Source organism: Chiloscyllium punctatum, chromosome 3 (assembly GCF_047496795.1).
Source record: "Chiloscyllium punctatum isolate Juve2018m chromosome 3, sChiPun1.3, whole genome shotgun sequence".
In the NCBI taxonomy this organism is placed as follows: domain Eukaryota; kingdom Metazoa; phylum Chordata; class Chondrichthyes; order Orectolobiformes; family Hemiscylliidae; genus Chiloscyllium; species Chiloscyllium punctatum.
The window spans coordinates 117,598,005-117,610,524 of NC_092741.1; the positions used below are offsets into that span (position 1 = coordinate 117,598,005).

The 12,520-nt window shown below is 44.8% G+C and overlaps 1 protein-coding gene across 1 annotated transcript in view; it reads right to left on the minus strand.

Annotated features, from left to right (window-relative positions):
- heatr5b (HEAT repeat containing 5B) overlaps window positions 1–12,520 on the minus strand; it is a 128,376-nt gene that overhangs the window by 72,651 nt on the left and 43,205 nt on the right. Inside the window, exons 9-11 of the mRNA XM_072559147.1 lie at window positions 6,299–6,451; window positions 4,425–4,675; window positions 1,150–1,261 (exon numbers count right to left, since the gene is read on the minus strand). Coding sequence (XP_072415248.1) covers window positions 1,150–1,261; window positions 4,425–4,675; window positions 6,299–6,451 — 516 coding nt within the window. The remainder of the gene's footprint in view (window positions 1–1,149; window positions 1,262–4,424; window positions 4,676–6,298; window positions 6,452–12,520) is intronic.

The window sequence follows — 12,520 nt, forward strand, 5'->3', positions numbered from 1 at the left end:
CATATACAAACCTAGGCTTATCAATGCACCCAAAAGAAGCCATTCGGCCCAAAACAATGGCAGATTTTGGAATCTGAATCCAATAAAAGTCTGGAATTAGGAGTCTAATGATGACCATTATTGATTGCTGGAAAAATCCATCTGGTTCATTAATGCCCATGTAGGAAAGATCTGCTCTCCTTGTCTGGTCTAGTTCATATGCGACTTCAGACTCTCAACAATTTGGTTGATTTTTAATTGGCCTGTGGACAATTAGGAATTGGGAATAAATGCTGGACTGGCCAGTGATGCCCACATCTTGTGAACGAATAAAAGAAAATAAAGATAAAATACTGCAGATGCTGGGAATCTGAAGCAAACACAGAATGCTGGAGAAACTCAGGTCTGGCAGCATCCATGGTGAGAGAACATGAGTTTGTTCAGAGCCAACATTTCAAGTTCGGTATGAACTGAAGAGGAGATAACATTAACTCAGTTTCTCTCTCCACAGATGGTAGGAGATCTGCTGAAATTCTTCAGCAGAACGACAGGGGATGGTACAAACAGTGTCACAGTGACCTCTATTTCATCAGTCTTGAACCATGTTGAGGAGGTGGTAATGTTCCAAAAGCAATGTACTACCTAAAGCTACACTGGACTTAAATGATCTTGTCCAAAGTAGCTCTCTCAGCAAATGCAGGTTGATATTTAGTCTGTTATGTCATTCATGGTGAAGGTGAATGAGTGTACAGTTGGTTGAGGCATTGGCCATTTATCCCTTGGACTGGCTGGTCTGCTGAATACACATATCCTCCCTAAGATATAGAGCTGACCACTCTCAGTCCACATCCTATTGTTCCACTAATTTAAATAATTGACAATGTCACTTATAACTAGTCTAAGCATGGTTGCAAGAATTGGAAATGATGCCATGTAAGATGGGTGCTCTACTGAAGTGGGGCAGGCAGTCATTGCCAGGATAGATGTGAGGGAAGTGGAATCTGCACCTGACTTGTGCTATGCTTAACCTGGAATTGCTCACATCCAACAGCAAAGAACTAAAAAAAAGTTCTGTATTCCTTTTGGCTGCACAGTAATTTTTACAAGAATGTAATGCTGTGAACTGCTGTATTAGCAGGTTCTTAGGTTCAGTGTCCTCCATATACAAACCTAGGCTCATCAACGCTCCCAGGAGAAGCCACCCAGCCTGCGTGCGTTGTAGTGACAGGCGGCTGTTCTGAGAAGCTGTGCGCAACAGGTCCTCCGCAATACTCACCACCATCTACAGAGGAAGAGATGGAAGCAAATCAACACAGCAGACATGTGGAGACTATTTAAGGAGCAGTTGTTGTGAGTGGTGTACAAATTTGTTCCTCTGAGACAGGTAAGAAGGGGTAAGATTAAGGAACCTTGGATGACGAGAACAGAGGAACTTCTTTTCAAAAGGAAGAAGGCAGCATATATAAGATGGAGGAAGCAAGGATCTAGCACAGCTCTAGAGGATTACAGGCTTGCTAGAAAGGAGCTCAGAAATGGACTAAGGAGAACCAGGACTGGGCACGAGAAAGGCTTGGCCAGACGGATTAGGGAGAACCCAAAGGCGTTTTACTCATACATGAGGAATAAGAGAATGCTCAGGGAGAAGATAGGGCTGATCAGGGATAGCAGAGGAAACTTGTGCGTCGAATCTGAGCAGATAGGGGTAGCCCTAAATGAGTTTTTTTCTTCGGTTTTCTCCAAAGAAAGGGAACTTGTTGTAAATGAAAACTTAGAAGAGCTGGGATACAGTCTTGACCAGATCAAGATTGATGAAGTTGATGTGCTAGAAACTTTGGAAAACATTAAGATTTATAAGTCCCAAGGGCCAGACCAGATTTATCCTAGGCTGCTCCGGGAAGAGAGAAAGGAGATTGCTCAGCCGCTGGTGAGGATCTTTGCCTCCTCACTCACCATGGGAGTCGTACTGGAGGATTGGTAGGAGGCGAATGTTGCTCCACTTTTCAAGAAGGGTAATAGGGAAATCCCTGGTAATTACAGACCAGTCAGTCTTACGTCTGTGGTCAGCAAAGTTGTGGAAAGAATTCTGTGGGATAGGATTTATGACTATTTGGCAAAGCATAGTGTGATTAAAGGTAGTCAGCATGGCTTTGTGAGAGGCAGGTCATGCCTCACAAATCTTATCGAGTTCTTTAAGGATGTGTCAAGACAGGTCGACGATGGTAGAGTAGTGGATGTGGTGTATATGGATTTCAGCAAGGCATTTGACAGGGTTCCCCATGGTAGGCTCATTCATAAAGTCGGGAAGTATGGGATACAGGAAGATTTGGCTATCTGGTTGTAGATGGAAAATATTCTGCTTGGAGGACAGTGTTGAGAGGGGTCCCGCAGGGCTCTGTTCTTGGGCCTCTGCTCTTTGTAGTTTTTATAAATGACTTGGATGAGGAGGTTGAGGGGTGGGTTAGTAAACTTGCAGATGACACAAAAGTTGGAGGTGCAGGTTGCAGCGTGACATAGATAGGATGCAGAGCTGGGCTGAGAAATGGCAGATGGAGTTCAACCTGGATAAATACGAAGTGATGCATTTTGGAAGGTTGAACTCAAATGCTGAATATAGGATTAAAGACAGGATTCTTGGCAGTGTGGAGGAACAGAGGGATCTGGGTGTGCATGTACGTAGATCCTTCAAAGTTGCCACCCAGGTGGATAGCGTTGTTAAGAAAGCATATGGTGTTTTGGCTTTCATTAACAGGGGTATCGAGTTTAAGAGTTGCAAGGTTTTGCTGCAGCTCTACAAGTCCCTGGTGAGACCACACTTGGAATATGGTGTCCAGTTCTGGTTGCCCTACTATAGGAAAGGTACAGAGGCTTTGGAGAGGCAGCAAAGAAGGTTTACCAGGATGTTGCCTGGCCTGGAGGGCTTGACGTATGAAGAAAGGTTGAATACGCTCAGACTTTTCCTTCTGGAGAGAAGGAGAAAGAGAGGAGACCTGATCGAGGTGTACAAAATAATGAGAGGAATAGATAGAGTCAATAGCCAGAGACCTTTCCCCAGGGCAGGATTGACTGGTACGAGAGGTCATAGTTTGAAGATATTAGGAGGAAGGTATAAAGGAGACATCAGATGTAGGTTCTTTACGCAGAGAGTTGTGAATGCATGGAATGCATTGCCAGTTGAGGTGGTGGAAGTGAAGCCATTGGGGACATTTAAGTGACTGCTGAACATGGATAGCAGTGAGTTGAGGGGTGCGTAGGTTAAGTTACTGTATTTTACATTAGGATTAAGTCTTGGCACAATATCATGGGCCTAAGGGCCTGTTCTGTGCTGTACTTTTCCATGTTCTATATTCTATAATTCATAACATGAGATCAGAATACTGGGAACTAAATCTCACTTACACCAGAAACAGTGACTTCTCCTTCAAGCAGAGTTGGTCAAGGGAGATAGCAAAACTTACGAATAGATTTGGTGGAGTAAATACAGAGAAATAGTTTCCCAGAAGTGGCACAGGGATCAATAACCAAAAAGGATAAAAACTTAGTATAATCAGAAAAAGAACCAGAAGCAAGATGATAATTTTTAAAATTGGAACAAATTGTTACAATCTGGAACGCATTGCCTGATAAACAGTGACAGCAGCTTCAATAGTAACTTGCTAAAGGGAATAACTGATATGGTTAGAAAATAAACTGTAATTTGGTGGGGAAAGGAGAGGAAAGCAAATTGAGTAGCTTTTTCCAAAGAGCTGAATACACAATCCTGTGCTATTATAAAGTCACTACAGCCAGCAACCTTTCAGGATTTGTTCAGTTCAGCTGCAGAGTAAACTTTCCTCTGCACTTTCCCAGGAGTGCACACAGCCCAAGAAATGATACAGAACAAAAGAAAGGATTTTCAGAGTTCGTCATCAGATGGGTTTTATTCTCATTAGTCTGGGTGAGATTTGAACTCTTATTTGAGAATTGCATCCAGTGTAGCTCTTAGACCTAATAACATGCTGTGCTTACTGATGTGACTCAGTTGATAGTACTCACACCTCTGGATCAGAAAGTTACAGGTTCAGGTCCCCCGAAACTTGAGTACCTAAATCTAGGTAAACAGCCCCAGTCCAGCATTGAGAGAGTGTGCTGCACTTTATACCATTTTTCAGATGGGATGTTAAACTGAGGCCTTGTTTCCCCGTCAGATAAACGTAGGAAAGCTCACAGCACTGTTGTGAAGAGAAGAGACATTCGCCCTGGTACTCTGACCAAATTTAGCTCTCAACCAGTATTGTTAAAACATATCACCTGCCATTGATGGATTGCTTTGTGAGAGCTTGCCTTGTGCAAATTTGCAGTTGTATCTCCAACATTACAACAGTGACTGCATTTCACTCACTGTAAAATGCTTTGGCACACCCCGAGGTCAAGAAAGGCCCTATACAAATGCCAGTCTTTGCACTTACTTTTCCTTTGGCATGAGGAATTCCAAGAGGGCACTGGTGTACACTGCCCAGCAATGCAGCCATGGCAAAGCTGTATCCAGTGACAGCTTCTGGTGATGTCTTCAGACTGTTGATGCGTTCTGCACAGCTGTCCAGCAGTGGAGTCAGCTGGTAAGGCAACGCCACAGCTATAGAGCGCATGCACCAGGCGGCGCCTAGTCTAGCTGCCATACTAGGATGAAGGAGGACTGAGGTCACTGTCTCCAGAAGACCTTTGAAGAAGAGGCAAAAAAAAATCAAGAATCAATGGTAAAATATCAAAATATCTTTTCTAAATACCAAGACATTTAATTTGGAGATTTTATTTTATCAATGATTGTTCTGCAATATTTTAAAATTTAAATTCTGAGCAAATTTCTTCTCCAGGCTCAAAGAACAAAGATGAAGTGTGATTGGGATGTATCTCTCCAGCCAGCAACATAGCTCCAGTCATTAGATGGCAGGATACATGTTTACTGTGCTACAGAAAACATGCTGAAATAATGATTAGAGCCCAACTGCAATACTGTATATAATCCTGGTCATCAAACTTTAGGAAAGATGACAAGGCCCTGGAGAGAATACAGAAGGGGTTTACACAAATGACACCTGGGATGAAGGACTTCTATTATGTGAAAACTCTGGAGATGCTGAGATTAATCTTCCCTTCTGTCAGGAGAAGAGGACAGATTTAGTAAGAGTTGCTCAAAGTTATAACGGACTATACAGAGAGTTTACACTGGCTAGTTAGTCAAAGTCTTAAAAATAGCTAGAACAGAATTGGAGAGGAAACCAGGATAACTTATTTCACATAGACAGTTGTTCTAAGCTGGAATTGACTATTTGGTTGATGGAGCAGAACCACAGTAACATTCAAAAGGCAATTGAACATGTGCTTGAAGATAATTCATTAGGGGGAGAAAGCTGGGCTGTGAGACTAAGACAAACAGAACTTGCCAAGAGCTGGTACAAGGAATACAGGCCTCCATCTTGTGGTGTAAAATTCTACGTTCACTCCCAGCTGAGAATACAGGCCTTATGCTTTTATCTTGCACTTATTCACTGAACTATACTTGCCCTACAGTCCTAATACATACCATGCAGAGCAATTGTGGGATCTTGACAGTCTCAGATTCCAGACTGTATACAGCTATTCAATCCTACTCATTCATCTCTACTCCTGGAATGTTTTTTTTTGAAAAGCGGGTGTCACTAAAATGCCCTGCCTCCTTTCACTGTGGATTTGCCTTCAGCTGTCTTGGCCACAAACTCTGGAATTCCCTCATTAAAACTTTACAATGATCGTTGAGAGTTTTTCTTAAAATCTCCATCTGACCAAAGTGTAGGTCACCTAATCTATGTGCTCCTTCATTAACTCAATGGGTGATTTTTGCTTAAAAACATTTCTGTGAAAATTTCAGCTGTGGTCCAGTAGATAGCACTTTCACCTCTGGGACACAAGATTGAGAGTTTGATCCCATCCAGGACACGAGCACTAAAATCAAGGCTGACACTTCAGTCAGCCCTCTTGGATAAAAAGATCCTAGGATACTATTCTACACCAGGGGAGTAAACCTCGATGCTGTGATTAATCTTTATATCGCAATATAACAATAAAATAAATTATCGGACCATTATCACATAACTAGTTGTAAGAAACTACTGTGAGCAAATGGACTCCTGAATTTCCAACATTACAACAAGACTGCACTTCAGAGATTTTAAACTAGCTTTGGAAGATGGTGAGGCAAAATCCTTAAGATATTTTACTACATTAGAGGTGGCTTACAAATGTAAGCTCCTATTTTTGGCAATACGCTTGTCTGAAATTTTGCAGCAACTGCTTGGTCACATACCAATGGTGGGTTCCTGGAGAAGAGGAGAGGCAGTGGCACTTAGACTCTGTACCAGGCTGCCAAGTTCTTGTAGGGCACACACCATCACATGTTGACTGGCAGACACGTCAGCCGCACCTGATTTGTCATTGTTGGCATCGTTCACCACAGATTCTACCATAAATGAAATAAAGAGACTCAAGATCAGTAACATGGGTTCATTTTAAATAACATGACTCCCAAACAGAAAACACATACACTGAATTCTATTTCATGCAATGAGTGTATGACAAATTGAGAAAATAAACAACCCTTACACTTAACAGTTTGATAGGCTTTTTAAGACTGCTTCAAGAGCATTTAAGAATTAATTGCATTTGTGTAGGACTGGAATGACAGACTTGTAGACACGATAAAAATGCTTCCTGAAAATGCCATTAGTGCATAATAATCCAATAGCTTCATGGCCCGTATCACTGAAACTGGCTTTTTACTTCCAGACATTAATGTCCTGAATTTAAATTCTAAGTGGTGCACTAGGATTTGAACTGAGAATTTCAGAATAACTTGTCCAGGGTTCCAATAGCATAATGACAAAATATATTTGCAGACTAATAGTTTGGTCAACCAGTTCGAGGTTCCAGAAATGAAACAAAAGGAATAGACTCAGAACTCCCCATCGTCAGATAAAACGTTGGCCATTTGGTCCAACCACACATTCAGTATATAAACCCCACTCAATAAAATAGCCATCATCCCATCTACCAAACTTACACTCAAAGCCATTCAAGCCCTTCTCCTTCAGCTATCTATTGGGAATGGATTCCCAGGTAACTCAAATGTTAGGAGTACAGGACAGACAGAAACAGCTGTAATGGCAGATTTTAAAAAAAAACATTTTCTACAAATTTTGAGGAGGCAGATCAATCATAATTGGGAAGAAAATTCATTCACTGCAAAAACTGGCTGACAAAACAGATTTGAAGTTATGTAGTTGGGCTGACCAGTATGAACCTTCTATAAATTGCCAGCAAAGGGAAAGAAAATCCTTTTGCTGCCATCTAATGGCAGATACGCTGCCGCTGGGGATTTGACTTAAGAGTCATAGAGACGTACAGCACAGAAACAGACCCTTTGGTCCAACTCATCCATGCCGACCAGATATCCCAACCTAATCAAGTCCCATTTGCCAGCACTTGGCCTATATCCCTCGAAACCCTTCCTATTCACATACCCATCCAAATGCCCTTTTAAATAATAAAATTGTACCTGCGTCCACCACTTCCTCTGGCAGCTCATTCCATACACACACCACCCTCTGCGTGAAAAAGTTGCCCCTTAGTTTCCTTTTATATCTTTCCTCTCTCACCCTAAACCTATACTCTCTAGTTATGCACTCTCCCACCCCAGGGAAAAAACTTTGCCCATTTATCCTATCCATGCCCCTCATGCTTTTATAAACCTCTATAAGGTCACTCCTCAGCCTTCAACACTCCAGAGAAAACAGGGTAAAACCAAGGACTGCAGATGCTGGAAACCAGAGTCTAGATTAGAGTGGTGCTGGAAAAGCACAGCAGGTCAGGCAGCATCTGAGGAGTAGGAAATTCAACGTTTCGGACAAAAGCCCTTCATCAGGAATAGAGGCAGGGTGCCTCCAGGGTGGAGAGATAAATGAGAGGGGTGGTGGTGGGGAGAAATTAGCATAGAGTACAATAGGTGAATGGGGGAAGGGGATGAAAGTGATAGGTCAGGGAAGAGGGTGGAGTGGCAGGTAGGACAGGTCATGAGGGCGGTGCTGAGCTGGAAGGCTGGAGCTGGAATGAGGTAGGGGAAGGGGAAATGAGGAAACTGGTGAAATCCACATTGATGCCCTGGGGTTGAAGTGTTCCGAGGCGGAAGATGAGGCGTTCTTCCTCCAGGTGTCGGGTGGTGAGGGAGCGGCGGTGGCCCAGTAGCTGCATGTCCTCAGCAGAGTGGGAGGGGAGTTGAAATGTTTGTCTACACCCCTCCCCCACTCCAACCACTCACCCTCACAACGCGCAGCCCTCCACTCCCTCTGCTCCAATCCCAACCTCACCATCAAACGAGCAGATAAAGGGGGTGCAGTGGTAGTTTGGCGCACTGACCTCTATGCTGCTGAAGCCAGACGCCAATTCGAAGACACCTCCTCCTACTGTCCCCTCGACCATGACCCCAACCTCCATCACCAAACCATCATCTCCCAGACCATACAGAAGCTCATCACCTCAGGAGATCTCCCACCCACAGCTTCCAACCTCATAGTCCGGGAACCCCGCACCGCCCAATTCTACCTCCTTCCCAAGATCCACAAGCCTGACCACCCTGACTGACCCATTGTCTCAGCATGCTCCTGCTCCACCGAACTCATCTCCACCTACCTCGACACTGTCCTATCCCCCCTAGTCCAGGAACTCCCCACATACGTTCGAGACACCACCCACACCCTCCACCTCCTCCAAGACTTCAGTTTCCCGGCCCCCAATGCCTCATCTTCACCATGGATATCAAATCCCTCTACACCTCCTTCCGCCATGACCAGGGTCTCCAAGCCCTCCACTTCTTCCTCTCCTGACGTCCCCACCAGTACCTTTCCGCTCATTCGTTTGGCTGAACTGGTCCTCACCCTTAACAATTTCTCCTTCAAATCCTTCCACTTCCTCCAGACCAAAGGGGTAGCCATGGGCACCTGTATGGGCCCCAGCTATGCCTGTCTCTTTGTTGGCTACGTAGAACAGTCCATATTCCGTAGTTACACCGGCACCACTCCCCACCTCTTCCTCCGCTACATTGATGGCTGCATTGGTGCCACCTCGTGCTCCCACTAGAAGGTTGAGCAATTCATCAACTTCACCAACTTCATCAACACATTGCACCCCAGCCTTAAGTTCACCTGAACCATCTCTAACATCTCCCTCCCCTTCCTGGACCTCTCCATCTCCATTAAATGATGATAGACTTGACACTGACATTTTTTACAAACCCACCAACTCGCACAGCTACCTGGATTATACCTCTTCCCACCCCATCTCCTGCAAAAATGCCATCCTGTATTCCCAATTCCTCCACCGTATCTGGTCCCAGGAGGAACAGTTCCACCACAGAACACACCAGATGGCCTCCTTCTTTACAGACCGCAATTTGCCTTCCCACATGGTTAAAGATGCCCTCCAACGCATCCCATCCACAACCCACACCTCCACCCTCAGACCACACCCCTCCAACCGTAACAAGGACAGAACCCCCCCCGGTGCACACCTTCCACCCTATCAACCTTTGCATAAACCACATCATCTGACATTTCCACCACCTCCAAACGGACCCCACCACCAGGGATATATTTCCCTCCCCACCCCTCTCCGCTTTCCGCAAAGACCATTCCCTTCCCTCTGTGACTACCTGGTCAGGTCTAAGCACCCCCCTACAACTCACCCTCCCTTCCTGGCACCCTCCCCTGCCACCACACAAATTGCAAAACCTGCGCCAACACCTCCTCCCTCACCTCTATCCAAGGCCCCAAAGGAGCCTTCCACATTCAAAGTTTCACCTGCACATTCACCAATATCATTTATTGCATCCCGATGTGGTCTCCTCTACATTGGGGAGGCTGGACGCCTCCTAGCAGAGCGCTTTAGGGGACATCTCCGGGACACCCGCACCAATCAACCAAACCGCCCTGTGGCCCAACATTTCAACTCCCCCTCCCACTCTGCTGAGGACATGGAGGTCCTGGGCCTCCTCCACCACCGCTCCCTCACCACCTGACGCCTGGAGGAAGAACGCCTCATCTTCCGCCTGAGAACACTTCACCCTCATGGCATCAACGTGGATTTCACCAGTTTCCTCATTTCTCCTTCCCCCATCTCACCCCAACTCCAGCCTTTCAGCTCAGCACCGCCCTCATGACCTGTCCTACCTGCCTATCTTCCTTTCCACCTATCCACTCCACCCTCCCCTCTGACCTATCACCTTCATCCCCACTCCCATTCACCTATTGTACTCAATGGTACTTTCTCCCCACCCCCACCCTCCTCTCATTTATCTCTCCACTCTGCAGGCACCCTGCCTCTATTCCTGATGAAGGGCTTTTGCCCGAAATGTCGATTTTCCTGCTCCTCGGATGCTGCCTGACCTGCTGTGCTTTTCCAGCACCACTCTAATCTAACCTACAGGGAAAACAGCCTGTTCAGCCTCTCCCTGTAGCTCAAATCCTCCAACCCTGGCAACATCCTTGTAAATCTTTTCTGAACCCTTTCAAGTTTCACAACATCTTTCCGATAGAAGGAGACCAGAATTGCATGCAATATTCCAACAGTGGCCTAACCAATGTCCTGTACAGCCGCAACATGACCTCCCAACTCTTGTACTCAATACTCTGAGCAATAAAGGAAAGCATACCAAATGCCTTCTTTATTATCATATCTACCTGCGACTCCACTTTCAAGGAGCTATGAACCTGCACTCCAAGGTCTCTTTGTTCAGCAACACTCCCTAGGACCTTACCATTAAGTGTATAAGTCCTGCTACGATTTGCTTTCCCAAAATGCAGCACCTCGCATTTATCTAAATTAAACTCCATCTGCCACTCCTCAGTCCATTGGCCCATCTGATGAAGATCTCGTTGTAACCGGAGGTAACCTTCTTCGCTGTCCACTCTACCTCCAATTTTGGTGTCATATGCAAAGTTACTAACTATACCTCCTATGTTCATATCTAAATCATTTATATAAATGATGAAAAGTAACAGACCCAGCACCGATCCTTGCAGCACTCCACTGGTCACAGGCCTCCAGTCTGAAAAACAACCCTCCACCACCAACCTTTGACTTCTACCTTTGAGACAGTTCTGTATCCAAATGGCTAATCCAAATTCTCCCTGTATTCCATTAGATTTAACCTTACTAACCAGTCTCCCATGGGGAACCTTGTCGAACGCCTTACTGAAGTCCATATAGAACACATCTACCGCTCTGCCCTCATCAATCCTCTTTGTTACTTCTTCAAAAAACTTAATCAAATTTGTGAGACATGATTTCCCACACACAAAGCCACATTGACTATTCCTAATCAGTCCTTGCCTCTCCAAATACATGTACATCCTGTCCCTCAGGATTCCCTCCAACAACTTGCCCACCACCGACATCAGGCTATAGAATGGTCTATAGTTCCCTGGCTTGCCCTTATCACCTTTCTTAAATAATGGTACCACGTTAGCCAACCTCTAGTCTTTTGGCGCCTCACCTGTGACCATTGATGATACAAATATCTTAGCATGCGGTCCAGCCATCACTTCCCTAGCTTCCCACAGAGTTCTAGGGTACATTTGATTATGTCCTGGGGATTTATCCACTTTTATGCGTTTCAAGATATATATAGCACTTCCTCCTCTGTAATATGAACCTTTTTCAAGATGCCACCATCTTTTTCAGCACATTCTATATTTTCCATGTCCTTCGCCACACTGCATACACCGATAGAAAATACTCACTTAGTATTTCCCCCATCTCCTGCAGCTCCATACAAAGGCTGCCTTGCTGAAGTTTGAGGGGCCTTATTCGCTCCCTACTTACCCTTTTGTCCTTAATGTATTTGTAACTACCTTTTGGATTCTCCTTAACTCTTTGCCAAATCTATCTCATGCCCCCTTTTTGCCCTCCTGATTTCCCTCTTAAGTATACTCCTACTGCCTTTATACTCTAAGAACTCACACGATTTCTCCTGTCTATACCTGACATATGCTTCCTTCTTTTTCTTAATTAAACCCTCAATTTCTTTAGTCATCCAGCATTGCCTAAACCTACCAGCCTTTCCTTTCACCCTGACAGGAATATACGTTCGCTGGTCTATCGTTATCTCATTTCTGAAGGCTTCCCATTTTCCAGATGTCGCTTTACCTGCAAACATATGTGCTCAATCGGCTTTTGAAAGTTCTTGCCTAATACCATCAAACTTAGCCTTCCTCCAATTTAGAACTTTGTCTGTTAGATCTGGTTAGATCCTTTTCCATCACTATTTTAAAACTACTAGAATTATGGTCGCTGGCCCCAAAGTGCTCCCCCACTGACACCTCAGTCACCTGCCCTGCCTTATATCCCAAGAGTAGGTCAAGCTTTGCACCTTCTCTTGTAGGAACATCCACATACTGAATCAGAAAATTTTCTTGTACACACTTAAACTCCTCTCCATCTAAACCTTTAACACGATGGCAGTCCCAGTCAACGTTTA